The sequence below is a fragment of the Pavona decussata genome, unplaced genomic scaffold (assembly GCF_977016875.1).
Source record: "Pavona decussata unplaced genomic scaffold, jaPavDecu1.1 SCAFFOLD_56, whole genome shotgun sequence".
Lineage (NCBI taxonomy): Eukaryota > Metazoa > Cnidaria > Anthozoa > Scleractinia > Agariciidae > Pavona > Pavona decussata.
Genome location: NW_028145478.1, coordinates 395,001 through 418,702, shown reverse-complemented (window position 1 = coordinate 418,702; position 23,702 = coordinate 395,001). Strand labels below are relative to the sequence as shown.

The 23,702-nt window shown below is 40.8% G+C and overlaps 2 protein-coding genes across 3 annotated transcripts in view; one reads left to right on the top strand and one right to left on the bottom strand.

Annotated features, from left to right (window-relative positions):
* Positions 1–1,468: 1,468 nt before the first annotated feature.
* On the bottom strand, positions 1,469–7,879 carry LOC146480015 (uncharacterized). Its single transcript, XM_085110106.1, has 3 exons — positions 7,747–7,879; positions 3,755–6,258; positions 1,469–2,390 (listed from the first exon to the last, which is right to left on the bottom strand). Exons 1-3 carry the CDS (start codon positions 7,780–7,782, stop codon positions 2,033–2,035), a joined length of 2,898 nt encoding a protein of 965 aa, XP_084966232.1. The 5' UTR covers positions 7,783–7,879; the 3' UTR covers positions 1,469–2,032.
* A 170-nt stretch (positions 7,880–8,049) lies between these two features.
* Positions 8,050–23,702, top strand: part of LOC146480014 (NHL repeat-containing protein 2-like) — a 16,815-nt gene continuing 1,162 nt past the window's right edge. Inside the window, exons 1-13 of one of the 2 annotated variants that reach the window (XM_085110108.1) lie at positions 8,050–8,255; positions 13,481–13,650; positions 13,894–13,951; positions 14,982–15,062; positions 15,348–15,394; positions 16,654–16,690; positions 17,236–17,366; positions 18,279–18,315; positions 18,960–19,087; positions 20,952–20,988; positions 21,767–21,876; positions 22,626–22,659; positions 22,771–22,898. In XM_085110108.1, the coding sequence (XP_084966234.1) occupies positions 8,186–8,255; positions 13,481–13,650; positions 13,894–13,951; positions 14,982–15,062; positions 15,348–15,394; positions 16,654–16,690; positions 17,236–17,366; positions 18,279–18,315; positions 18,960–19,087; positions 20,952–20,988; positions 21,767–21,876; positions 22,626–22,659; positions 22,771–22,898 (1,068 nt within the window). In that variant the 5' untranslated portion in view covers positions 8,050–8,185. Of the gene's footprint in view, positions 8,256–13,480; positions 13,651–13,893; positions 13,952–14,981; positions 15,063–15,347; positions 15,395–16,653; positions 16,691–17,235; positions 17,367–18,278; positions 18,316–18,959; positions 19,088–20,951; positions 20,989–21,766; positions 21,898–22,625; positions 22,660–22,770; positions 22,899–23,702 lie in introns of both variants that reach the window. The other variant, XM_085110107.1, reaches the window with a different exon arrangement.

The following is a 23,702-nucleotide window of genomic DNA, read 5'->3' as shown; positions in this document are numbered from 1 at the left end:
ACTACCTGACAAAACTCAGCTGATACTCGATTTTATAAAGCCTTAATTAAACAGAACCCCCTCCCCCCCTCCCTTGACCCATGATTAAAGAACAGAGCACAAGGCCAAATTGTACGTTGTTAAGGGCCATAACCGACTGCAAAGGCTGCTCTTCATTACCAGCTCAGATTTTATTCAGAATACAAAATTATTAATATAAACGACCAGCTATCATTCACATATTGAGCCTGTTGTCACTTGTGAAACTGGTACAATATCTGTCATCAGTAAATTTTAAGGTATATATCAGTTATACATTTTTTTTAAACCATCATGAACCCTTACAGACGTCCCATAATAGCGCTGTGTGGCACCATCCTTTTCTCATAACGAACTGGCACAAAACCAAACAGCAGTCAGCGTTGTAAATTCAACATAGAAATGAATATGTTTATCACAGCGCATAACTTTTTTTATTAATTAAGTTTATTCACACACACACACACATACAAAAAAAAAACATTTACATGAAAGGACAACAAAGTTCGTAGTTGAAATCATAGTAAATATTTAAGCAAACTTAGATTAATACAGTATGATTTGGTCATGAGGAGGAGCATCAGAATATTATCATAGAATATAAATGGATTACAAGGTAAGCAAGGGAACATCAGTTTGATACCCTCTCAATACGATATGTTAACACTATTTTCTTTATGAAGTCAGGGACTGAACTTCCTCATTCATTTTTTGCAGACGTAATGGCCGATTGCAAATAGCTGCTCTTTTGTATTTGGGTCGAGCTTCGATTCGGAAAAAAAAGTTTAGTGAATTGACAGTGGTTAAAGTATGATCTATCGAGTCCTGTTTACCAGTTTTATTCCAAATCTAAGGAGATCTTTCTTCGTCACTGTAAAACTATGTATAAATTTGAACTAGAACCCTCTAAGCCTTGGCTCTTTGCAAATGGTGTGTACTGAGTTAAAAACCTTTTTCCAAGTCCCTTCTTCAATTGAAACACATTTATCTCATCTTCTAGGACCATTCTGGCTCTCTACGCGTGTTTTTATCAATACATAGCCAAAATAAATCTTAATCTTTTATATTCGTTAGGTTTATCCTTGAACTTTAAGGTTAAGATATCACATCAAATTCCCGATCTGGCGACTGGGATGACCTCAGTAGCCTTGATCAGTATCTGTGTAGGTACTAATTACCTGATAGTGTTGTCAAAAGTTCGTCTTTGTTAAAACCATATTTCAATCGAAAAGTTTCAAAGGAGAGAAACAATCCATCTGCGACCATAATGTCTTGAAAAGATACAATGCTCTTGGATTATCCTCCAATTTTTAAATCAGTTCTTTATTATTGAATAATACTAACTGTATCGCATTTGGAACCAATGCAAAGATCTTTTAGCTGTCTAAAGACGAATCGCAAAATATCCTGATTAAACTCGGGTTGGCAACTTTGTGAATGATTCTGTTTAAAATTCAATTAAGAACACCAATACCAACCCCCATGCTTTTTAAACAAATAATTAGAGACGGTTTTCCAGTTCTGCTTCTGCGAGCCTCAGGGCCTTAAACATTACGTTAAAATCTGTATGAGAAGACCCGTCCGTCGTAATTTTGATAAAGCCCTACTTGGTTCGTGCTTTTTTACTTTTTCATAGGAATCTAAAAAGCCTACCTTTTACATATGGCGCAATATACCGCCCCTACTTTATTTGGAAAGCCTACGTTTTACTCGTTTTCAAAAGAAACAGGAAGAATGGACCATTAATTTTTTGCTTTCCCTCATTTTCCCTCGTATAACTGGCATTTTATCCAGTGGGTGAGCATATGATAAGACAATTATTCCAACCGATCTTGTCGTACCTCCTTTCACAGCCAACTCGGCGCGCGTTATGAGTTCACATGCCACTCCATTTCCTGGAATAATTTTTAACTTTGAGGAAACATTTTTGTATCAGTTTAGCTAGCATTCATTATAACAGCTTTGTACTGACGAGAAAATTGACCACTACTCCTGCATCATCTTGCTTTGTTTCTTACACTCGCAACGTTTCTATAAGATCAACGACCTCCAAATTACCAGCTTTGTTGGCTAAATCTAGAGGGGACCTCCCTTCAGAATCCAACGCTTTTATGTTGGCGCCATTTTTTACGAAGAGTGTTGCAACTCTGACCGCATTGCATGCTGCTGCAACATGAAGCGGGGTGTTTCCTTGCCAGTCTAGAGCTTCGACCTCAACTCCACGGTCCAATAAGATGCTTGCAATGTCGTCTCTATCGGATTCAGCTGTTCGGTGGAGTGGGGTGTTGCCCTCATTATCTACTGCGCGGAGATCGCAGCCATAGCGGATGAACAGCTCTGCTGTGTCGCATGTCCAACGTGATCTGGTAAACCTGAGGCAGACAAGAGATTACAACATGGTAAGTTTTGTTATTTCTACAAAAGACTCTTTGGTGGTTAGACAAGAGATTGTTACGGCACATTGATGTTTCCAAACCTGAACTTAAGATGTGCGACAGCGATGTCAACAAGAATGTCACAAAAGAGTAGGATTATAAATGACGAACAAATGGCTCTGCACTTGCATCATAAAATTTGGTAAATTTCTCTGCGCTCTTCGGTAAAACAACAACGGCGGTGAAATGACCAAATCCAATAGTATTTGAAGAACACGAGCTCAGGAAGGTGAAGTTTTCATTTTCTTTTTAAACTTGAACGCGTTCCTATCAATTTAGTTCCATGATAGTTCGGCGACATTGAACAAGTTGAATGAACTGAAATAAACGCGAAAAAGTTCAAATAACGCAAACTAACATTTTAAAAGTGACGCGGTTTTTGTTTAGCGCCAACGAGAACGTCACAGAAAAAAATCAAGTCTTTGAGAGTTTTCCAAATTGTTTAGTTTTTGGATAACATTACTGAACTAACGAGAAGCTGAAATCGTAGGGTTGGCGTTACTCACTCTCTTTATATTTGTGAATTGGCTCACTTCACGTCGCTTTGCACAGCACGACAAAGAAATGCTCGAAATTGTACAACACGTGCAGCGCGATTGCTTTGGCTCATTTTGTGATGTCCGTGTTGCCGTTGCCATGACTGTCTTACTTGTTGTTCAACTTCCCTAATTCCAAATTGATACTTGATAGCAAGAAATTCAAATAAAAACAAGAAGTATAATTTGCGCATGTTTCAGTTTACAAATCAAACCTTCCAGTTGGGCTGAATACTTATTTTGGTTTCATAAACCGAAAAGTAAATAGAACATACTGTACAACCTATTGTACTATAGTCTTCTCGTCCATAAGAACACCTCTAAGCGTTGACAGTCCCAGCTACACTTCAGTCCCTAAAGTGCACCCTCATGATTGAAGGCTAGTCCTAGTGCCAAAGCTAAGTCAACTCTCACCTTGAGAAAACCTGGCGATTACTTACACCCCATTGTTACGGTAAGAGTTGAACTCCTGCTATTTTAAGGACCAGTCAGTCAGTCAGTCAGTCAGTCAGTCAGTCAGTCAGTCAGCCAGTCAGCCAGCCAGTCAGTCAGTCAGTCAGTCAGTCAGTCAGTCAGTCAGTCAGCCAGTCAGTCAGTCAGTCAGTCAGTCAGTCAGTCAGTCAGTCAGTCAGTGGTGTCCGTTGTAAAGGAAGTTGACTCTTAGTTGGATCTTAATTCAATATTTCCACTTAGCATTGCTTTCAACAAAGCCCTTTAGTTCTCCGTGCATCCAATAACAGCGCACAGAGTCCTTGCCATACTTACTTTGCTCTCGATCTTTCGCATTTGACAGCAGAGATGACGTGTAAAGGCGTGCTACCCTGGTTGTTCCGTGCTCGCACGTCAGCTCCGTTCCTAAGCAACAGTCTAACTGTTGTGGGATCAGTGATCCACTCCGCCAGCAGATGAAGAGCGTTGTTACCATCAATATCAGATGTCCGAACGTCACAACCCTTCTCCACCAATAGCGAGACAGTATGGTATTTCCATACGCACCTACGGCAGCCGTGCGTGCATTCACATTTGGCAGTTACTGCTTTAAGAAGAGGACTTTCATACCGCTTGTTAGTCGCATGTATGTTGCATCCATTTTTTAACAAGAGTTCTGCGGTGCTTGTGTTTCGATGATTCACCGCTAAATGAAGCGCTGTGTTTCCTTCGTTATCCAAGCTGTGAATATCAGCGCCTTTCTGAATCAAAGCCTGGGAAATTTTGCAGTTTCCTCTAATCCCTGCGGAATAATGAAGCGCAGAGCGACCAAGTTTGTCCTTAACTAGTATATCAGCGTTATTTTCAATTAATGATTTGACAATAAGCTCGGGCCTGCGAGAGAATCGTATTGCACGCATTAACGGCGTACAACCCTCCAAATCAATCGCATTTATTTTACTGTTGTGTTGAAGAAGCTGCTCTACAAGTTTGACTGATGAACATTCACACGCCATGTGCAGCTCTGTTCGTCCTTTGGGGTCAGTCTCATCCACTTTACTTCCATATTCAAATAATAATTCAGCAATAGCGAAGGCTATCCGATCATCACTAAGAAATTTGTGAAGATTAGTGTAGACATTATGAAGTGGTGTGTAACATTCTCCGTCTGCTAAGTTCACGTCGGCGCCGTTTTCCAGCAGCAAAGCAGTAATTTCAATATGCCCTTCACTTACAGCTAAGCAAAGTGTCGTATGACTAGAACCATCCTTTGTATTGACGTCACTGCCATATCGCACCAACACTTCCGCCATCTTGATATCGCCGTACGAGCAAGCTATGTGCAATGCGCTTTGTCCATCGCAGTCCCTAGCTTCAAGATCAACACCTTGCTGTAACAACAGCTCCGCGAGAGCAGTTTTACCATTCTGTGCTGCGATGTGAAGTGGTGTCAACAGGCTTTCGTTTGTGGCGTTAAGCTCAGCGCCGTGACGTAGGAGAAGCGCCACTACGTCATCACTACAGTATGCGACAGCAAGGGCCAGCGGTTGATCGCCTGTTACCTCTTCGGCATTGAGATCGGCGCCATTTTGAATCAAAAGCTCGGCGATTTCTACATAGCCCTCCTGTGCAGCAAAATGCAGCGGACTTTTACGATTTACGTCATTCGCATTCACGTCCGTCCCTTGCTGTATCAGTTGTGTGGCCGCTTCTTTCTGATCATAAATCACTGACATGAATAAAGCTGTCTGTCCTTCCTGGTCTCGAGCGTGCACATTAGCGCCTCTTTCAAACAATAACGTTACCATGGCAACCTGTCCTTCTTGAGCGGCATAGTGCAAAGCTGTTCTTCCAAATATGTCATGAGCATTGACATCACTACCGTATTGAAGCAGTAGCTCGGTGGTTTCTCGGTGATTTGCGAATGAAGACGAAAAGAGAGGGGTCTTGCCCGAGGCCCTCGCGTCCACATTACTTCCCCGCTGCAGGAGAAGTCGGACTAAATCAGTGTAACCCTTCATAGCTGCCAAGTGAAGTGCAGTAAAGCCCATTTGCTCTGCAGTGTGAACACTGCTACCATGAGCGAGAAGAAACTCCACTGTTTCGTAGTGTCCTCTCTCTGTCGCTAACATCAAAGGTGTGCAGCCGCTCGATGACCTTGATTGAACACAGGCGCCGTGCTCAATGAGGACAGCGGCTGTCTTAGTGTGGCCATGCTGACAAGCAAAGTGTAATGACGTCATCCCTCTGTCAGTGATGTCACTGACTCTAGAACCTGCCTCAATTAACAGCAGAACAGTTCTTGCTCGGCCGTTTAGAGCCGCGTAATGAAGCGCTGTCATGTCCGATTTGTCTTTGGCGTTTATGTTTGCACCTTTGTCGATGAGAAGGTCAGCGAATATCGTCGTGTTACGAGCAACTGCCAGCATCAAAGGCGTGACATTATTAGCGTCACGTGACACTTCATTTGGGTCAGAGCCGAGATCAAGAAGCCGCTTAACCTGTTCCCGTCTGCCTCTTCTAGCAGCAACAAGCAACAAAGATTTAGATTTAAACTCCAGCGAAATATTCTGCAGAATCTTGTGAATCCTCTCGTGTTGGCTTATACCCTGAGCTGCAGCTGTAGCACTTATCTTCAAAGCGTTCTGATCTGCGCATGAAGCATAGCTTTCAGTGGTGATAGTTAATGCGATGGCGTTATCCAGTTTTCCAGGGCTGTAAGTCGTGATTATTTGAACAGTTTCCAGGTCTCCCTCAATACAAGCGGCGTGTAGTAGGCTCAGTCCACTGTGGCAGTCAGTAGCTGTGGCAGCTTGAAAAGCCAATGACCTTAAAGTCATCTGAAAGAATCACAACCTTGATAAGCACAAGCTATATCAAGGGTATAATTTGTAACCTTAAAATAAATGCTTTTGCTGGCGTAAGCTGGCGTCGGTTTTAAGTGTGTCTTCTTTCGGGTTTTGCGAATTTTGTGGAACCTTTCGGGTTGACAAGCGTTAATGAAATTAGGAAACAATAGTAATCAATTCGAACAGTAATCAAAATTCAAACAAAACCAAATCATCAGAGTAAGCACGATCTTTCCGTTCTTGTGTTATCAGTTCGTTTGATGAAGCAGGCAGACTGAAAGAACTTTCAAAGAAACTTAACGCCGGTTGTTAGTAAAAGGCATTAGTAACGGAGGCGTAACGGACATTTTTCACTTTCATTTTTTTTCATTTTTCTTCTTTTCCATTGATCTTTTTTGTCATTTCATTTTTTCGGCTTTCATTATAGAATGAAAACAAGGTTACAAGTCAGCTCTCAAGCTATCCTCTGAGAGACAGATTAATCCTTTCATGAGGAGGTAACTCGAAGTATTTGCTCAGTGTACAGTTTTATTGTTTATCGCGGTACTAATATTTTTCATGCACGCTGTTTCTATCAACAAATCCTCGTAGAAGGGTTTTTATTCCATTCAGGAGGAAGCGAAAGTAAAATGACCAAACAAAGGGGATTTAGACAAGAACAACAAAAAATAAATTAATTAATAAAATAAAATAAAAAGAAAAGAAAAGTGAAAAATTCTCGTTACGCTGTTACGACGTTACTCGTTTTACTAACAACCCACGCGAACAAGTTGGCTCGTTACGTGTGATATTTTAGCCTACGTATAGCCGTGGGTACGGCTACACTTACACCTTGAGCAAACGCAAAGCGAAGAGCAATAAACGAAATCAAACATTGTCACTTTCCAACAGTTTCCAAGATACCGGCAACACGAAGCAATGTCTAAATGCTGATGCCGTCCTCGTTCTTCACTCCCTCTCTCCTCCGCAAGGTTCAATGGGGCGTTATGTATATCCGCTGAACGAAGTGAGTACAGGTACAAAAGCTGAAACTGAGTCAATAGACGGTGCCTGCAGAAAAGGCCTGATTTCTTTTTCTTTGCGTTTTTCAGGTTTTTTCGCGCGTGCGTGAATCGCGCTCCGCGCTCGCCTCGCGCTTGCCTCCGCTCGCCTGAATTTTACGCCTGCACTCAATTTTCTCAGCGGATTCTCCCATGGCGGAAAGCCCTTAAGTCTCTGCGCAGAGCTTCACTTCTAGTAAAAACGACTTGATGCATAAAACACAGATCAGGCAAGGACATCACAATAACCTGAGTAGCTGCCTTCCTAAGGGGTGGGGTGAGGGGCACAGAATACCACTTTATTGTGTCACGGATCGTAATGGAGGACTTCATTAATCAAACACCAGGGCTTCTTTGCACGAATAGCGCGATTAAAAATGTAAATTTCACTCTTGAGCAACATACCAAACACGATCAAACAAATAACGGCCATACTTACCGTCTGGGTATCAGCTGTGGTATTATTCCCTTCCATGCTGTGATGTCGTTTTTGGATTCCTAATTCCTAATTGATACAGTCAGCAGTTTCTTCGTTGATAAGCGCGAGCTCCGTTTCCGATCGCTTGCTCGACTAGCTGTCAACACGGGCAATCTACGGTGTGTTGCTCCTATGAATCAAGCATTACAATTACAAACATGCGTTGTTTCGATTGAATTATTGCTGTTGGAAGTCCAGTTTTTAAACAGAGTGCCTTTTGTCGCACTGGATTCCAGTGGATTTGTATGTCACAACTCTGGCATCTCAAGCATTTGCAGTGGAAATTAGCATGCAGCGGCGGCACGCGGATTGTTCAACATGTCACGTGAAGTCACGTAACACATAACACAACGGCCGTAACGCGTAACAACTCAGTTCTCAGCTTTGGTTCTCAGCGATCATGGCTGTGTTAGCAAAGCTGGGAGTGTTGATGACTCTTCTAAATACTGGAGTGTGGGCACAGGATCTTGGCAAGTATTTAAGTGATCAATTTTTTAACGTTACTTCCTAGGAGCAGAAGAGCTATTTACATTTATCTTGTGAAATGTACCACACATTGACAGGACGCGTTATTGTGTTGGTTTGTATCTTCAGTTTGAGCTGCTTTATTCATCGCTTCGTAAAGTAAATGTGTTTAATGTGATCAAATTCCTAACCTTCTGTCTCGCTTTGTTTCAAATACTATATCTTCGTAATTTCCGTTTGTCATTTCGCCGTTTCAGTTTGATTACCAACTCACGGCTAGCAACAATATAAAGCATCATTAGCATTTACATGACCTTAACAATGTCAATGTCTTCCTCAGTAAAAGCCGAGGATCTAACTACGGCTAAAATAATTTAAAAGTGTTTAAATTGGTAAATGATGGAGGAAGGGCAATGTAAACAGTGAAGCTCGATACGGGTTGAAGTAATTATGCAAATGACGTGCAAATATGATCCGTCCTTAAATGTAAATATATGAAACATATATATATTTGAACTGCGGATGAAAGATCAAATAGAAGAAAGATCCTCGCAGTTACTACGCAACTTAAGCAGTTGCGGAAAGAAAGCCTGAAAAAAATTCAGGCTTGAACGGGATTCGAACCCATGACCTCTGCGATGCCGGTGCAGTGCTCTACCAACTGAGCTATGGGAGCTGGTCATATTGTGAGTTCGTAATATACCCTTTGAAGGATGAATAAATAAATGGAAATATATGAAACATGTATTTTTACTCGAATAAGCGCCGGGAGGCTTATTTGATTTTTCGTGTCTCCTGTGCGGCGCTAATTCGAGGGCGGCGCTTATTTACAGTGCGGACACTCGAACCGTGAACGGCTAAGGCTTTTTTGGACTTTTTCTCTCTCTGCAATATAAACAGACTAAAGAAAATTTATCACTCGCTAAGAACTTTACATCTTTTTTCTGATTCAATGTTGTTAAAAATGGTCGGATTCATTGTTTTCAAAGGAGTTTCTGATTGGACTTTATTTGAAAAAAAAAAGGCGAAGAAAAGCCTTGACTGTTCACGGTTCGAGTGTCCGCACTGTAAAAGGTTCATACCACAAAGACAAAACATTTTGAAATGAATTTACTTCATGAGTAATTTTTCATGGACTACCGACTTCAAGCTAACCTCAGTTTTGGCTTTCATAACAGCCTCGTCAATACTTTTCTGCAGGTTTTCAACAACTCTTCACTCGATGTCCGACATCGAGTGAATGTCCTGACTGTTGCTCATCTTATGGAAATACTCGAATAAACGCCGCACCGGAGCTGCGGCGCTTAATCGAGGGCGGCACTTATTCGAGGGTTGCGCTCTTTCGAGTAAATACGGTATTCCTTGCCAATATTGTGAGGGATAAACAAGAACGCTAAGCGACGAAACCTCGGAACAGTCCTTTACACTTTTTCATCAGACACACACACACACGCACAGAGAGAGAGAGGTTCCCTAGGTAAAATGAAAACAGGAAAACTAATAAACATATAGCAAAGAAATAACGTAAACTGGGAACAAATAGAAAAGTAGAAGCAAAAATCTGGAATGTTTCAAACTGGCAAGCAGAAAAAACATACGTAGACAACTTGAACTGAGGTATAGAACAAACTGAGAAAACTAACAACTAAATTTCTTGCGCTTGCATATATATATCCGTACTAATTAGTCCCTTAGGGATGCGAAATAACGAAAAACACACACAAAAAAAAAAAAAAAACAAGTGAAAACACGGATGCGAAACAAAACAAGGATGTAAAAGAATGTCAAGCAATAGGCCATTTTCATGATGGCGTCATTTTACTACAACTACCAGAACTCATTTCGTTTTCCTTTTCAAATTCAAATTTGTAATCCCAGTGGACAGCAAAGAACAATAGCTCTAATTAGCATGAGAAAAAAAAAAACCAGAAGGATTCTGGTAGTTTTAGTAAAATGACGCCATAGCGAAAATGTCCTATTAATAACTGTCCGCAACAAATATGAAAAGAAAAGATAAGACAAGGTTGATACCATGCTACGTTTATTATTCAGTGCTGGCAAGGGGAAAGAATTTTCCAGAATCCAAGCCAGTTTATTGATATTGAAAAAGTAAAAAAAAAGAAAAGCAACAACAACAAAATAAAAAGATGAAATACCATCTCAACAGAACTGTACATGATCTCCTGTCTGGGATGGGTTGGTTTACTCCACCTTATCGGACTATACCGGGAGGCTTCGCCCGAATGGGGCGGGGAAATTAGCAAAAAAAAATAATAATAAATAGATTGTGAGAGAAAAGGCTAACAATAGGCCATTTTCATGATGGCGTCAGTTTACTATAATTGCCAGAATTCATTTCGTTTTTTTTTTTCAAATTCAAATTTTGTAATCCCAGTGGAGAGCAAAGAACAATAGCTCTAATTAGCATGAGAAAACAAATAACTGAAGGATTCTGGTAGTTGTAGTCGAATGACGCCATCATGAAAATGTCCTATTAAATCGAAGTATTAGACACTGGTAACAATAGCTTAGGCGAAATTTGCCCCCAGAAAAAGAAAATAAATGGAACCGTCTTTGGCTTATGTTTGTGGCATAAGAAAGGTGTTTTACGTGAAAGGGACGCCATTTCGGTAAACGTTGGTATGTGACAGGGTGAAGGGTTGAACCTGTTGACTGGCCCTCCCGCTATAAAACTTGATGGAGTACAATCGAATTCCAACCACGGTACCGACGATTTTTATTTCCCACTGAAACCCTGCTGTATTCTTAGCTCCGCTCTGGCCTTCGGCTCGCCCCGGCAAATTTATCGGGATTTATTAACCTCGCTTCGCGAGGAATAATATGCTATGGATCCCTTTGCGAACACAGCTTTTGATTTGTTTAAATACCTTTGCACGAGGAAATAAATGCTACCCGGATTCATTTACAAAAACTATAGCCGCGACGTATATTTGAACTAATAAGCGATAATCAAGATTCATTTTACTCTTTCCTTCACTCTTAGTTACCTCAACTCCTAGCTAATTAATTATTTTAAAATTTTGCTCTTTTGGCGATCAGTGTTCGTGATTAAAATTGGTACAAAGGCTTAAAACTGATCTAAGAAAAAGTTTCCTAAATTTTCGAGCCGTATCCCCGGTTCTTCTTCGGGGGACAATGAATTCAAAATCACTGCTTCATATTTTGGCTCCCAAGAGATCTTAACAGTAACACATATGCCCTTGGGAACTCCATTCTTTCGTTGACAGAGTTCTTGTCAATGTTTGAGTGTAAAGACTCCAGGAAAATTTGCGCTTGTATTTAGTGTCATTCCTTTCAAGAATTTCGCCGTAGCGTGGGTGGATGTCGTGCGTGGTTTACTCGGCGTGTTGTTGGATTGTCGACTCTTTACTATTCTCTCCTCTTACCAATAAAGCTAACTAACGCTTACTAAATTATTACTAAAGCTATTGCTAAATCGTTGTCCCTATCCCTTATTGGTTCTATCGTGTTATTTCACACATGGAGTTCTCTGCGTAGCCTGATTTCATAACCTTACAAGTCAATTAGAAAACTTCCTGTAACTTCGCTGAACTAACAGAAAACTTACGCACTGACTAACTGTAAACTTACTGAATGACTGACTGTCTGACGGACAGCTAATTGACAATTTATGACGATCACTACTTTTTGCGAGTTAAAGAACTCAAACAAGTTCCCGGTCTGTAGTTTGCCGGGGCACCTCTCGCATAGTAAGCGTGGTGCGCTAATATCACACAAGACCCAGCTGCACTATACTATTCAGAGTATGAATGTGAATCGACCCGTTTCCGGTATACCGTTTTGACTCTTTCGATGGATGCTTTAGAAACTTAGACATCCACAGTGTACGTCATGATTGTTGGTACTCCGTACCGAACAACTTCTACGTCATCTATGCCTTCACTTAGGTGTCCAGCAAGTTCTTCTGTTCTTCTTCTGTGCAGTCAATGGTCTTCAATACAAAAATGTAATTTGGAAGACATGACGGACGCACCCTACTCTCTACGATGCTTTACGTTTTCCAACCTCCCCTAAGCGGACAACCATGCTCGGTCCCGAGGGTGTCCCCTTACGGGAAGTTCGGTTACAGTTACTATAGGTTGATTGCATTGCCGCCATGTTGGTGTACAAAACAGAACAAAATTTGCTCACATAGTTTGCATAAAAATGGAAGTTAACTCGGAGGAGGAAAATCTTATTGTTCTTAACCACCAACATGGCCACCATAACGTAACGTGCAGTCAACCTATACTGCACGTTCTCTTGTCCTGTTCTCTTTAATCAGCCTGAGTTCTGCTCTAAAATCAGATAACATTCACGACCGGCAATTTCATCGTCTTATCGCTTTTCTTCGTTGGTCCATTCCGTTGAAATCACTTTTAAGACGAACTGATACCTATTTGTAGCAGCCACTCTGTTCATACATGTTCGTTTGCCGCTCCCTTCCTTGTTTGTCAAGTTCTACTAAATGTATGCAAGCGGAGAGTTACGGAAAAAACTTTAAAAGAATGTATTCGCCTTTTCTTAATACAAATGGCGCTAATTGGACAAACAATGTATTGCACTGTATTCTTATGCGAGATAGAGAAGTCATATCAACAACTCGTGCTTCGTGCTTCTTCAGAGGTGCCAAACCCCTCGAAACAATTAAAGCACTCGGCCGCATCTGGTTCTCGGTGTTTGGAACCTCTGATGAAACACATGCATTCGTTGTTGATATATTTTGGAGTTTAAGAAGCTACTACGACGACGGCAACGAGAACGCATAAAACAATAGGATCTTAAAATTAGCGAAACGAAGGCCCTGTACGTGCGTTATAAATTTTGGTTCATTTCTTCGCCGTGCTCGGGCAAGCAACAGCGTGAAATGGCAAAATTTAAGGTTTTGTGGAGAACGTGAGCATTCTCTTTCTGAACTTGACCGCCGTTCCCACCTGTTGTGTTTAATACTGGGTAGTTCGGCCACATTGAATGTACAAGTTGAACGAATTGGAATACTCGCGAAATAGTACAAGTACGCGAACTTATATTTTCAAGCAAGATTTTTCAAGTCCCTATTACTTATCTAGTGACGACATTAACTTCTTTGTTTATGGTTGGATAAAAAAGAAAATACTGCGATAATTTTAATTAATCAGCCAGATACTTTAAACGTTGGTATTTATCACTTACTCAGGACTGACTGTTTTCTCCTCACCCCTACCCTCAGGTGTAGTTAGCACAGTAGCCGGTGGGGGAAGAGTTCATACAGGCGGCAAAACAGACTGCGTGGACGACTCATCACCCATGATGGACGGGATAGGAACAGAAGCCAAGTTTAATTACCCCTGGGGCATTGAGTTTGACCCGGTGGAAAATGTGCTCTATGTGGCTGACTGTGTAAGTTTTACATGATTTACTGCTATAATACTGTGAATGATTGACATATATTTCAATGTCGACTGTTGGCGTCAAAAGCAAAGATTTTGCTTCACAGCTTACAGACTAGATGTTTTCATGGTAGCCATTTGTGTTTTTGTGCTGAGGTTCTTTGGCCGGATTTCAATTTGAGAAGACAAGAACGCTATTCTTCCGTGTTGCAGTCTGTAATGATAAAACAACTTGCCCTGTTGCTTTTTACAGGGTTGCCCAGACACAGTACACAGTAATGATCGTATAAGAAAAATTGACATCAAAACACGTGAGTACATATTTTCTTTGATTTCCAGCAAAGCGCCTTCTCTGAGGCATTGATATCATCCGTATTAAGAAGCTCGTTTTAATCTGTCAACTCGATTAGTCATGCACGACAACACGTTTTTCTCTTTCCGCGGTTTTTTTGCCCTTGACAATGATTTTTTTCTGCAGGGAAATAAGTGACAATGTTGTTGAGTCAAAATTAGTGAATAATTATAATTTCGAAGCTGAGTTGTCTATTTACGATTCGATTTTGAGCTTGAGATTTCTGTCGAGTGAAAATTGTCGACGTCGCAGTGGAATAAACTGTCACTCATAGATATCTAGTTTGTGTTTTCTTGTAATCTTTAACAATTATTCCACGAGCGCAGATTGGACATAATACATAGCCAACGAGGTGCGTAGCGCCGAATTGGCTATAATCAGCCCATATGCAGCAAGGTAGAGTGGAATAATTGTTTATTAAATAAAACCAAGAAATATTGCGAGATCTTGTTGATTAAGACTATTTAATGGCCGTTATTATATCGAGCATGGTATAATGGCCGCTAAGCCAATCAAAACCCTGGAATTGCATAATCAATGATCCACCTTTTAATAAGAGCAAACAGTTGGTCAAGCACAACCGAGTTGATTGTAGCTCACACTAACGCTTTTTGGGGAGAAGAATTTTTTGTTGAACAATAATAGTAATAATAAAAAAGAAAAATAGAATGCTTCTGTGTGAGAACCGTCGATCCCTCGGAAATTCTAATTTTCTTAGAAATTAGCTCATAAGCTCTCGGATCGAAGCCTCGCTTGTCGAGCTAATTTTTGTATGTATAAGGGCGTCAAATTCTTGTGCCGGGTTAAATATCAGCCGATAGTCACCCTATTGTTATAAATAGACAACGACATTTGAGTTAATCATGCTTTTGTATCCACAATAGATCACATTGGATGTCTATTGTTTTAAGCCTATTGCTTATAACATAACAGCTTACCGTACATGCTTTGTCCGTAGGCTGATATGCTGCCAATGATTTATTTTGCAGTCCGTGTAACGACTTTAGCTGGAGGTTCTCAAGGTTACAAGGACGGAACAGGACAAGAGGCAAAGTTTCATCACACTTCAGGTGAAACTATTTTATATTATGAAATTACCATCTGCAAACGCGCAAAACCAAGGCTCCAAACTTGGGTAACTCCAGCTTAATTTTCGCCGAAGCTATTCGCATCTTGTAGCACAAAGGCAGATTTAGCAATGCTGATGAACTTGATTAATTGTACATCTAAGGAAAATCCAGATAAAAAAGACGCTCAAAGAAGTTTGGTTTCTGCTTTAAGTGAGTTCAAAAGTTCAGACAACCATCAATTTTCCCAAAATATGATCACTGATGATTTGTATGATTCTCTTCCAGGAATGGCCATCGATCAGGAAGAAAGAGTGTTATATGTGGCAGACAGTGTGAGTTCAAAAAATAATTGTAATGTGTTTAACGACTGTACAGTTAACTGAGTCTTATTAAGTACTTTTACCTTAAATAAGGTTCAACATTCATTTTCTCGCACCTTTCTTAACGCATACAAGGAATAAGTAACCCGGGGTAACGTTACTGGAATTCCCTTATCCTTATGCTGTGGAGTAGCGCCAGGTCAAACCCCTCAAGGGCAGGCCCTTGCAGAAAGATCTTTTCGTTTTTTCCTACATTTCTTTCACTCTGGGGTTCAGGTAAAAGCGATTTTTTACTGGGTTCTCCCTTTAATTCACCGCCCGCACCGAATATGTTAATTGCATTCCTTGATTTCTGATTGACGCCAATCCGTCTTTATTTGCAACGATTGTCCGCCATTAACATTCGTCGTAGTCATTACTATACAAACTCGAGCGTCCGACTTATCCTCCATCACTCTTTTCATTCGCATTTCACAGCCGGTTCAACTGACGCGAGGTACTGACCTCCTTCTGCCGGATCTTTCCTTAGTTGCCACAACAAAAGAAGAACAAAGCTGGGAAAAGTGATCTTTTGTTATAATGACTGTTTGCGATTCTCACTGGTGAACAAACAACCTCCACTCGTGAATGCACCATTTTTGAAGAGTTTCTCCCGATAACGACCGGCCTTCTAAATTTTCACTCGGAAAGATGCAATGTTGACTGGACTAATTCACCTTGCCTTGATGTCGCAAGACTTGGAAAACCCATTGCTTTGATTGACAACAACACAGTGAAGAGATATTTGAAAAGGAAAAGCATTTTTATTGATTTAGATCATATTTGTATTATTGCTAACTGAAATGAACGTATGCCAGACTTCGCACGAACTAATGCACGAGTCGAAAGGCAGCAAGAATCAAAGACAGTTACTGAGAGTTTATGAGAGTAAAAGCCAAACCGGACAGCGATTATAAGAAAATGGTTAGCAGATTAAGCTTTTTGAGAGCGTTCGAAAGTCCCCCAGGTAAAATGTGAGAGTTTGAGGTTGACCTTTGTTCGCATTTGTTCGGATGTGCTTATATCTGGAAATAATAGTAACTCTGAATTTGCGTGCTCCATATTAGATGGGGTTATTTGTCATTTTCATTTGACTTTATGTTAATTTACAGGATTACTTGTGGTTAGGTAAGGATAAGGGCTAGGGGACACTTAAGGATGTTTCATTAGCGTATAATCCTGAACATTTCTCTAGTGCTCATACTGTTTCTTTTGTTGGCTTCTTCTCACAGGCAAATGAACGAATACGGAAGGTTGATCTCCGAACAGGTCAGATTTATTGCTGCTTCAACTTTTCTTCGTTAGCATTGCATCTTTAGCACTGATCCATTGCTAATAAGTTGATAGGCAGTTTTCATCATCTCTCACTATCTAACTGACGAACGAAAAGGTCTTCAAGGGAAGGGCAGGGAAACAAAACAAGAGAGTTCCTTCATAATGCGGCTACCACTAGTGAGCAACAAATGAAACGGGCGAAATGATCTACGTGTTTCTATGGAGACCCGAAAAGGGGGAACACCTTGATTTCACTTTGACATGTGAATTTTCGCCGCTACAAATCAAGTGACGAATCAAGCCACAATTGCCATTATAGCCCGTGTTTGTTGTCGTCTCATCAGTTTTCAAGAACTAATTCTAGGGTTCATGCTTTTCTGTACTACACTGTACATGTAACTGAATTATATCGAAGATTAACTTCTTTATAGTAGACCTATGAGGTGTGTCCTTGTTTTACAATCGTTACTGTTCTGCTGTCCACTACACATCCAACAGTCTAACTCGTGTATTAAATCGACATTCACTTGTTGTTCCAGCTGAAGTAACTTCGTTTGCTGGAAGCGGGGAGTCTGGCTTTGTTGATGACGTAGGTACCAAAGCCCAGATGACCAATCCTCAACAGCTTGAAATTGACAGCACGCACAGGCGGCTTTTTCTCAGTGATACGGTCAGTTGATATCCGTTAGTGAACAATTTGGGGGAACTACTTTTAAACTCGGCAAATACCAGAGGATATTAGCAGATTAACTGTAAAGTGTTCTTCTGAGCATCCACTTTATCAGAGTTGAAGCGAGAAAATTTTTGTCCGTAAGTCTGTCACAACCAGCACGTCACAGACATGTTTTAGTAAATCTTTTGTATTCTGCTGAGGACTTTAACTATTGGACATTATATAAGCCGGTCCCTGATAGTAGGGTGTCAGTAATAGCGTGGTGCCAGTAGTAGTCGGCTAGCCATATTAGCGGCTTAATTGACTGCAACAAGTGTCTGTAATAGAAGGGTGTCTGTAATATATGGTGGGGTGTCCATAATATATGGTGAGGTGTCTGTAATATATGGTGTGGTGTCTGTAATATATGGTGAGGTGTCTGTAATATATGGTGTGGTGCCTGTAATATATGGTGGGGTATCCATAATATATGGTGAGGTGTCTGTAATATATGGTGGGGTGTCCATAATATATGGTGAGGTGTCTGTAATATATGGTGAGGTGTCCATAATATATGGTGAGGTGTCCATAATATATGGTGAGGTGTCCATAATATATGGTGAGGTGTCCATAATGTATGGTGGGGTGTCCATAATATATGGTGAGGTGTCGGTAATATATGGTGAGGTGTCCATAATATATGGTGTGGTTTCTGTAATATATAGTGAGGTGTCTGTAATATATGATGGGGTGTCTGTAACATATGGTGGGGTATCCATAATATATGGTGAGGTGTCCATAATACATGGTGAGGTTTCTGTAATATATGGTGAGGTTTCTGTAATATATGGTGAGGTATCCGTAATAGCCAGATGCGTTTCTGTAACCGGACAGGACTGCACTAATATTTAAAACTGTTTTATTTCACAGGACAATCACGCCATAAGGATCATCTCTCTTACTAATGGTAAATTACTAAGTATTTAATTGTATTTGTGGCTTATGACAGAATGACCCACCGATAATCTTTTTTTGGACCCATTCCGTTTCATCAGTTCACGATGGTGTAAGTTCGGGTATCGAAACAGAGAACACACGTCAATGTAACATGTAAATGCGTTGGTTATAGTGAAAGTGCACTTAGATACACCAAGCTTGGCTTACAGTATTCCGCTCAAACAATCAGATACAAATTAAAACAATTAGTCAAATTGAACATAACAGGTTAAAATCCCATCTGTCAAGTGGCGGACCGGCTGGCCATTTGCAAGCATGGCGCCGGGGAGTTGAAGCTGGGGCTACCGTGAAACAACTGCCTCTAGCGAACAGAGCAGGGATTTCAAGTCCGGAGACTCCTAACCACGCAGTGGTTGTCATGCTGCCTCCGTTTTGATGAGTTCAGGCGCCATCACTATGCGCTCATTTCACCCGAACAGCTTTTTTAACATGATCATCTAACTATTAGTAGGTGTATTTATAGCGTGTATTAGAGCACTGGACTGGAGCTCCTGTTGTTTCGTTGTGTAGGTCATCCCGTACTGTCGGGTCGTTGCCTTAGACACCGTTCTTGTTCATTTTAGCCTTATGTTGCCGGTTTTTATTTGTTTATAGGAGAGGTAACAACACTGGTTGGTGGCAGTCAAGGACTCGCTGATGGTGTCGGGAAAAAAGCTAAATTTTACCACCCAACAGGACTCTCACTTGATGTGCATTCTGGGATATTATATGTGGCTGATCACGTGAGCAATCAACTTTTATGTTAAGGGTGAATCGCGTGCGTTACGATAAGGTGTGGGCAGTTTATTGTCTGATTATTAAGAGCAGCTACTCGTGTGGGGATTTTCTGTTTTGAAAATTTTTAGTAGAGATTTTGACATCTTGTATGCTAGATCTTTGCAGGAAATTAGCTCGCAATACGCCGCTTCCTTTTCGAGAGGTAGCCCGTTCTTCATAATTGGCTTCTTCTAAAGCTTTTTGTTAACAGCAAAAATTGTTTTCCAAGTTGATGAATACGAAGCCCGCTCACTGGCCCTCACCAACCCTTATAAATAATGTTTTTCCCTTTTTGTGGGGTTTAACATAGGAAATTAGTATAGTGACGTCTGTTGATATGGTTAGTACCCAATCAAAGACCCCTGACAAAAGGCACATCTGATCATTTATTCATGTAATTCCTTCACCAAACACGGGAAAGCATGAAAGTGACGTGCCAAACCCGGAAATTTAAATCAGCTGTAAAAGCGTCGTAGGCCGAACTAATAGCGGTACCCCCTCATCCTCTCAGAACTACTGCCGGGATTAAGCTCGTGAACACAATTACTTTCTAGCAACTTGTCAAGACCGTGATTGCCTTAAATGATTTTTTTCACAATGTACTTCGTCACTGTTTTCTTAAGAAGCACCCAGTTGATGGCTTTGATCCGGCAATTTCTCGTATCAATTTCTTTGTCTTGAAAATTCTTCTGTCGATCGTAATCGATGTCTTGTTGCTTGACAATGCGATTCAGTCGAACATCTCACATCGCGCGCCGAGGGAAAAACCTACAATCAGGCAGCACGAGGTAAGCCGAGATCCCTCAGACGGATGGTGAAACGTTTTAGGTGTGTTTTTCTTCCTTTCTTTCCTTTGCTTTTCTTCTCTTTTCCGAAGGACTTCCGTTTCTTACACCAGGGCTCAACTAGTTGGATCGATTGTGCTGTCAAACCTTTCAACCTTTTCCATCTGAGAGGTCACTAATAAATTTTCCAAATTTGACGCAAAGTAATGATAATTTAGGATCATTTCATGCATTAAATCAGCAATTAAAAAAATACGATCATATATGAGTACGAATACGGGCTACGACACTGAGCTGGTAAAGAATCGGCCGCACCGCCAACAGATAGAACAGTTTTGGTTTTGCAGAAGGAAATGGAAAATACTTTCCACGGTTAATAGAATTAAGCTTTACAGAAACGATAACGTACTCCTACAAAACCAGGAATTTATAGGTACCCGCGTGCGATGTCAAAAGGTAGCAAAACAAACACCATTTCCCGCAATTATTCAAATTTTCCAAGCAAACTTCAGTATCAGTGATGCAGAGCATTAAAGTGCCCCTGGGACGAAAATTTCATTTTCCATCTTTTTGCATTTTCGTGTAGAATATGACCTTCTTACTCATGTTACCAAATTTCAATCCTTTACGGCGCTTGGAAGTATTTTTTTTTAGCCTTTTATTCGAGATTTCACGGCCGTCATTACTTGGCCTTGTTTCGGAAGTTAACAAGGCCGCTTGGCTCAAATTACAGGAAGTGACGTCATTGGCTCAACATGAAAAATTCCACATGGCTAATTTTCATGTGGATTCTACTTCATAAACTGTATCCTGCTGTTGCGAACTAAATAAATGCAGAATACAGTTTATGAAGTAGAAACCATATGAAAATTAGCCATGTAGAATTTTTCGTGTTGAGCCAATGACGTCACTTCCTGTAATTTGAGCCAAGCGGCAACAATAAAACTCAAATATTCCCCATTACTTTAGCGCGCCTAAATATTAAAAAGTAAAATATATTTGAAGCACAATATGCATCGTGACAATTTGTTGTTTTCTTCCATAGTACAATCATGCAATAAGGACGGTAGACACAAGAGATGGTACATTGATATTTTCTTTTATTGTAAAAAAATAGTAAATAAATTATAATATCTTGCTTCCATTTCTTGGTGATAGTGATTCATTTTCCTCTATTCATGAGGTGTCCGCGGGAAACAACGGGCTCTCTAGTCAAGAATGGGGCGTAAAATAGCGAAGAGGTCTCTAGTCAAGAATGGGGCGTAAAATAGCGAAGAGGGGGAGGGGGTGGGGAGGAAGGTGGTGGAGGGGCAGGGAGGGGGCTTCGCCGCCCTCCCATCCCCCCTCCCTCGCGCCACTTCACTCGAGGCCAATTCTCTGCCCTTCCAGCCGGAGCCTGTGAACAGGCTACAACGGGCGCAAAAATTCCGAGTAAATAGGGTACAGATAGAAATGTGTTGTTCTGTCATAGGAGCGGAATAAATACCGAATCCTTTGATGTAATTATTTAATATGATTTCAGAGGTTTTAAAAGTGCTATTTCGAGTTGTGGCTAGACTGCAAGAAATGTTTCCAAAGTGCAATTTACGAGTAGTTGTTTCTGAGAGACAACTGATTTGCTTCTGAAACCTTTTTCTCGCTCTGTTAAACGGGGCAACAATTGCTTCTTCACAATGTTTCCTAGTTTAGCTATACTTTTAGGGCTTTCTTTGACAGTTTTAAATGTTCGCATAGCCCAATTTCAGCAAACCAACTCGACAAGCACTGAACCACTGAAAAGCAAGCCTGGTAGACGGCAAGCGTCCGTTTTGTTATAGTGTTGTTTCTTGTTATCGATTTAGGGTGTTGATTTTTTTTCAGGTCGAGTGAGGACTCTTGCAGGAAATGGAAGGGAAGGGTTCAAGGACGGCTTAGGATCAGATGCAAGATTCAATTATCCGGAAGGAATTTATTTCGACGCGGATCATAAAGTCCTTTATGTTGTGGAATTTGTGAGTTGAATATATATAGTATCCACCAACACGTTTTCTGTCGTTTCCTTTGTCAAACTTGCTCTTGTGGTAATCTCTAGTAGGACGTTTCTACCATCTCAGTGATAGCCTGCGTAGCTGGCGGTATTGTCCACCCGCCATGATGCGGCGTAAGCTATCTCTGCGAAAGTTTTTAGTGAAAATGGCAGTTAAGTGGATAATCATACGCACAAGATGCAATGTTTAGGTCACAGCTCTGGACAGTTGAAGCTAATTGAAACTGGAAAACTTATGCAAGCTGTCTACACTGTACCAAAACAAACTTTGCACGGATGCTAACTGAGCTTACAGAACTTGGATCCTGAACGAAAGATGCTCTGTTACGCCATACATTTAATCTAAACTCCAGCACGCTGTTTACGGTGGTACCTTCCATGATACTCTTCCTGCTGTCCGGCCCATCATTTCCGTGTAAATTTAGAAGGTAAGTTTACCCCAATCGAAACCGGCATCCGATCAGGGAAAGCGATTAAGTATTCCTTGTTCAAATGTGCACGTACCCTAATTTTGTTTTCAAATAAAAACATCCGATAAGAAACCAGCCAACTTCGACGAACTGCCTGATTCTGGTCGAATTTTTTAGTCATGAATCAGTCCTGCCAATTGTTCGTGGTATTTTCTACGGTCTGCTTACAGGTTTTCTTGTTACGAAGCTAAACAAATGTATTTTTTTTCAATTTGGTTTTTAGGATAGCAATGCAATAAGGATTGTTACTCCACAGGGTATGTGAAACTGTTGATTCACTTCACATCTGTCATTCATGTAAAAAAAACATTTACAACTAAACGAACAAAAAATAAAAAAAAATAAAAAACCATAAACATACTCAACAGGCAAAGTGAGTACGCTGGCCGGTGGTACTGAAGGCTACCTTGATGGAGTCGGCAGACAAGCCAAGTTTTTTCATCCAACTGGACTCACATTCGACCCCAGGTCAAAGATGATTTACGTCACAGATCAGGTGACTTTTTCTATTATTTGTTTTCTTGTTCATGTTCTATGTGAAAGGGTAACGGATTGAACCGGATTCTGCTAGCATGTTATTTAAGAAATTTACGTCGACTAGACGCGTGAATGACACCCGGTACCTTAATTGAAAATCTTCTGATTAATACAGTGGAAACTCTCTTAACGGACACTCTCGTAAGAGGACAGCTCTACTTACGACCGCCTTCACAAAACCCCGTTTTAACTTCCATACAAACTCTGTATTTACATTCCCGTAAGCGGCCGCGGACACTTGTGAGGGTTAAGATTTAGATTTTTCCTTTCTTTTTAAGCTCCCGCAAGCGGACACCCGAAAGGAAATCCCATTCGCCTCTGAATGTTATTTAATCAATCAACCCTCACATCGTTGTTTGTCACAATGTTTTTACAATGCATTAGTTACAGTTTTCGTCATTATCGCGGCATGCATTGCATAAGGCAATAAAACAAAATAAAAAATATATATATTTAATACGGTGGTACTGGTTTGCATTCGCAATGTTTATTGTTAGCTGGGCAAGCTCCCGTAAACAGCCAACTATCCCTTATACCCCTAGTGGCCGCTTACGAGAACCATTCTCGTAAGCGGCCAGCTCCAGTTACGGACACCTTATTAACGTTTCAAGGGTGTCCGTTTACGAGAGATTCCGCTGTATATGTTATAAAAGAAATGGTAAACGCCACAGCTGTGAAACTATCGAGTGATGAATGTACTTGGGAGTAGTGCTAACCACTCAAGAAGCTAGAGTTGCTCGAGGCGAATTCCTACTCTTCTTTC

Bases quoted from the DNA above. Each gene is read 5' to 3' on its own strand.
- LOC146480015 (XM_085110106.1), bottom strand. From the start codon at position 7,782: ATGGAAGGGAATAATACCACAGCTGATACCCAGACG. The intron at 6,259-7,746 runs GTAAGTATGGCC...TGATTCTTTCAG, and splicing joins CCACAGCTGATACCCAGACG to ATGACTTTAAGGTCATTGGC. The intron at 2,391-3,754 runs GTAAGTATGGCA...TGTCTGCCTCAG, and splicing joins TGCGAAAGATCGAGAGCAAA to GTTTACCAGATCACGTTGGA.